Source organism: Pseudochaenichthys georgianus, unplaced genomic scaffold (assembly GCF_902827115.2).
Source record: "Pseudochaenichthys georgianus unplaced genomic scaffold, fPseGeo1.2 scaffold_890_arrow_ctg1, whole genome shotgun sequence".
NCBI lineage: Eukaryota > Metazoa > Chordata > Actinopteri > Perciformes > Channichthyidae > Pseudochaenichthys > Pseudochaenichthys georgianus.
In genome coordinates, this window is record NW_027263424.1 from 1 (window position 1) to 5,000 (window position 5,000).

At 42.3% G+C, this 5,000-nt stretch overlaps 1 protein-coding gene across 1 annotated transcript in view; it reads right to left on the reverse strand.

Annotated features, from left to right (window-relative positions):
• Positions 1 to 4,342: 4,342 nt before the first annotated feature.
• The window catches only part of LOC117444682 (zinc transporter ZIP6-like), a 32,336-nt gene continuing 31,678 nt past the window's right edge, over positions 4,343 to 5,000 (reverse strand). Inside the window, 2 exon segments of the mRNA XM_034080108.2 lie at positions 4,343 to 4,520; positions 4,523 to 4,577. Of these exon segments, the coding sequence (XP_033935999.1) occupies positions 4,426 to 4,520; positions 4,523 to 4,577 (150 nt within the window). The 3' untranslated portion in view covers positions 4,343 to 4,425.

Here is a 5,000-nt window from a genome sequence, read left to right on the forward strand (position 1 = left end):
ACTTTAAAGAGTCCTCTCCTGCTGATGTTCAGGTGTATCAGTATGTAATGTCTCTACTTTAAAGAGTCCTCTCCTGCTGATGTTCAGGTGTAATCAGTATGTAGTGTCTCTACTTAAAGAGTCCTCTCCTGCTGATGTTCAGGTGTATATCAGTATGTAGTGTCTCTACTTTAAAGAGTCCTCTCCTGCTGATGTTCAGGTGTATATCAAAGTAGTGTCTCTACTTTAAAGAGTCCTCTCTGCTGATGTTCAGGTGTATATCAGTATGAAGTGTCTCTACTTTAAAGAGTCCTCTCCTGCTGATGTTCAGGTGTATATCAGTAAGTAGTGTCTCTACTTTAAAGAGTCCTCTCCTGCTGATGTTCAGGTGTATATCAGTATGTAGTGTCTCTACTTTAAAGAGTCCTCTCTGCTGATGTGCAGGTGTATATCAGTATGTAGTGTCTCTACTTAAAGAGTCCTCTCCTGCTGATGTTCAGGTGTATATCAGTATGTAGTGTCTCTACTTTAAAGAGTCCTCTCCTGCTGATGTTCAGGTGTATATCAGTATGTAGTGTCTCTACTTTAAAGAGTCCTCTCCTGCTGATGTTCAGGTGTATATCAGTAAGTAGTGTCTCTACTTTAAAGAGTCCTCTCCTGCTGATGTTCAGGTGTATATCAGTATGTACTGTCTCTACTTTAAAGAGTCCTCTCCTGCTGATGTTCAGGTGTATATCAGTATGTAATGTCTCTACTTTAAAGAGTCCTCTCCTGCTGATGTTCAGGTGTATATCAGTATGTAGTGTCTCTACTTTAAAGAGTCCTCTCCTGCTGATGTTCAGGTGTATATCAGTATGTAGTGTCTCTACTTTAAAGAGTCCTCTCCTGCTGATGTTCAGGTGTATATCATTAAGTAGTGTCTCTACTTTAAAGAGTCTCCTGCTGATGTTCAGGTGTATATCAGTATGAAGTGTCTCTACTTTAAAGAGTCCTCTCCTGCTGATGTCCAGGTGATATCAGTAAGTAGTGTCTCTACTTTAAAGAGTCCTCTCCTGCTGATGTTCAGGTGTATATCAGTATGTAGTGTCTCTACTTTAAAGAGTCCTCTCCTGCTGATGTTCAGGTGTATATCAGTATGTAGTGTCTCTACTTTAAAGAGTCCTCTCCTGCTGATGTTCAGGTGTATATCAGCATGTAGTGTCTCTACTTTAAAGAGTCCTCTCCTGCTGATGTTCAGGTGTATATCAGTATGTAGTGTCTCTACTTTAAAGAGTCCTCTCCTGCTGATGTTCAGGTGTATATCAGTATGTAGTGTCTCTACTTTAAAGAGTCCTCTCCTGCTGATGTTCAGGTGTATATCAGTGTGCCGGTTCCTTAACAAATCCACCTTCATGAACAGATCGTTTTTTATTATTTTATTTTAGACACGGATCAGAAAGCAGAGATTCTCCTGTAACATTTCCTCTGAGTGAACACTAACGTACAGCGAGTGAAACTACACACATACTTGTACAGTCATGTATATAAATATGTACATATCGTGTAATATTGTACATGTGATATACACAGTGAGGTTTGAAATCTGCTAGTCGTACACTTTTCTTTAAAAGGCTAGAAAAAAATGGACTTCTTCATAACGTTGATAAAACAGTGAAATACAAAAACTGAGAGCTAAACTCAACGCGTAGCTGTGTTGTGATCGTATATCACTCTCTGAACGCCGTCGGCTGCCACATCAACTGTAACAATAAAATAAACAAATAAAAACACAACTGAAGAAACAGTGATGAGTAATACCCAGGGACATTTGAGGGGCCAAAGGTAGACGTGCCAAGAGCCCCCCACCCCCTCTTTAATTAACAAAATGGAGATAGGGGCTTTGCCGATTGGAGAAGCATGTGTCCCCCTAGGGGTGCTTTGAGGTACTGCAGGAGGTACGCTTTAATGTTAATACAGAAATATCACTTAATGCATGAAGCTTAAATTAATGAAACCATAATATATTCAATTAAATAGTACATTTACAACTTTGTATTTTATTAAATGTTCCCCATTATTCCCAGTGAGAGCGGGACGCCAGGTTTGATATTCAATTACGTTTTGGTCGCAGCAAACCGTTGAAAACACAGAGTGAAAAAGATGCCCATAATAAATATTAAAAAAAGGGTTAAATAAAAAAAAAACTCACCGCTTTAAATCATTAAGCTCACCTGTAGACTCTGGCTGTTTTGAAAATTGAGGAATTTGCAAAACATTCACAAAGATGTTAAAGTAAATTTATTTGCCTATGTTTGTGAAGTGGAGGACTGCTCAGTGTTTAAGGTCCAAGCGTCGACAATTTAAAGACTTTTTTCTATATGCGATCATTACGAAGCTCTGCACCACGATCCTAAACAGAACATCTTACTACGCGGAGCCTTCATTTATTTATCGTTTTACAAAATATATGGGTACCTCAAATCCTGGAGAAAAACAGAGATTTGAATGATTTTCTTTCTTTGTGACTGTCCGCCATTTTGTATCCTTCAATCAAAACGAAAAGTATTTTTTTAACCGATACGTTCGGCGACACCGTCTCCTTTATTTGTCTGAACGCACGGTTGTTTAATGGACGAACTTCCTGCCTAAAATGTTTTCAATATTTCTCTGTCTCTCTTGCCGTTTTGGGGTTTTAATGGCACCTTCAACATATTAAACGGCCTTAAATTAAACTCCAAAAAGCAGAATATTTGTATATAATTTGCCGTTACGAGGTTGGCCCTTACTGGGTTACACTTCTTTTTCTTACACCCCTTATAATTAAATGTACAAAAACACAACAGTACAATAAGTCCCTACTGTTTTTTATGGCTTATTTTTTCACATATTCCCCGTTCATTAAATTCAACATCTTCTTTAAATAATATTAATGTCATCTTTTAGTCTTTTCCTGATGTTTAAGGTATTTGTTTGCCTTATAAAAGACACTTAAGGCAGAGTCATCATTTCAGGATTGTGTCAACAATACTCAGGGACACGGGAAGTCAGAGTTGGGGGTGCGGGGGGGGCTAGTGGAGCCTCGCAGCGGAGAAACTGTGGGGGGGTGCGGGGGGGGCTAGTGGAGCCTCGCAGCGGAGAAACTGTGGGGGGGTGCGGGGGGGGCTAGTGGAGCCTCGCAGCGGAGAAACTGTGGGGGGTGCGGGGGGGCTAGTGGAGCCTCGCAGCGGAGAAGAAACTGTGGGGGGGTGCGGGGGGCTAGTGGAGCCTCGCAGCGGAGAAACTGTGGGGGGGTGCGGGGGGGGCTAGTGGAGCCTCGCAGCGGAGAAACTGTGGGGGGTGCGGGGGGGGCTAGCGGAGTCTCGAAACTGTGGCGCGCTTACACTGTAGGTGCGCCGCGTTTGGGGTGCGGGGGCTAGTGGAGCCTCGCAGGTGGGGGTGCTGCAGCCCCCTCAGCACCCCCCCTTCCCGCGTCTATGACAATACTTATCCTATTTTGTAATAACTCTATCAACAAAAACTAATTTATTTATTTCCGTTTCTAGAAGAAAAGGCAACTGTTGTCACATGGCTACTGCCAGCTGTTTTGTTATTATTTCGTGGTCCAATCATATCGTCAAGTACACAGTCTCCCATAATCCTTTGCGTGCTAACCAATGCTAAAGTCATAGCTACTTTTACTCTATCAACGAAGGAAAGCAGAAGCACTTCAAATAAACCGATTTTAACATCATTTAGTTTTAAGATTTCTTTCCACGGCATCAGTTTTTAATATCGTACATTTTTCAGATTCTTTAATCATGATTTTATAATGTGATTTAAACATTATAACGACAACATCTGATATTATGGGGTGAAAAGAACCGGAAGTTTCTTATTAGTTTAGTTAATATATGAAAAATGGATCCAATCAGCCTCAAGAGCTTTTTACGTGGACTTTTATACTTACTTTTTAACAGCTGTCCAAGAAAAGAAAATCTTTCTATCCGAGTCTCGAGACATGGCAACTTCCTGTGTAACATTTCCGTGTTTGAACTGGTGCTCCTTCCCGCTTCATGTGGAAACACACGCTAAACAAAGCTGACTACGGTCTATAACAACAAATAAAAAATAACACTTCTGACAGACACACTGAATACAGTGATGACCTATTTCTGTGTTGGACCCTGAAGGCAGCATCTCCCCGGTCCAATGGGATTCCTCCATGTGATTTTGGATTATTGCAGAAAAAAACGTCTGTGTCAAACTGAAGTTTATGATGCTCGGTTTTCGAAGGATGTTCGGTCGTAAAGGAACTACGTCGCGTGATGATGTTCCGTCGTCTCATTTGGACACTTGTTGGCATCCTCCGTTTTTAAATTCACTTTTCCACACACCTTATTTCAGGCTAATAACGCAAAACACATCCAGAAAACCATCGACTTCCAGAGCGGGGGGGATGTCAGGGTTTCAGCGGGAACCTCGTCTCCGTCAGTATCCCAGGTCCAGCTGGATTTTGTGCTCGAAGACGGCGATGAGCAACATGATGCAGAAACCCAGCAGGATGCCGGCGTTCTGAAGCAGGAGAAGCCGCAGTGGCTGAAGCCGTGATCGCCCGCGTCGTTATGCAACATCTCGGGAACCTGCGGAGAGAGAAACAACATGAAGTCACGCTGATCTGTGATTGGCTTCCTCTCCAGAAGGGAAGGAGGCATCACATACAGAGACTAGTCCCTGAGCAGTGTCCTTCACATGCTGATATCCAGAGAGGGAGTCACACAGTCTCAAGATGGAGGAACAGAAAGCAGTATTCAATGTTTACTTCAGATTAGCTCCACGTCAGAAATGAGCATGCTTGGTGTCTCTCTCCATAATGAGCATGCTTGGTGTCTCTCTCCATAATGAGCATGCTTGATGTCTCTCTCCATAGAGGCTGAGTCATCATGTTCATCACATAGCTATCATCTGCCTCAAGCTGTCCTGATGCTCTTCTAGGTCATCTCACATCCTGTCATGCTCACAGCTGCAGTTGATACCTTTGATATCATGCTGCTCTATGCAGTGCA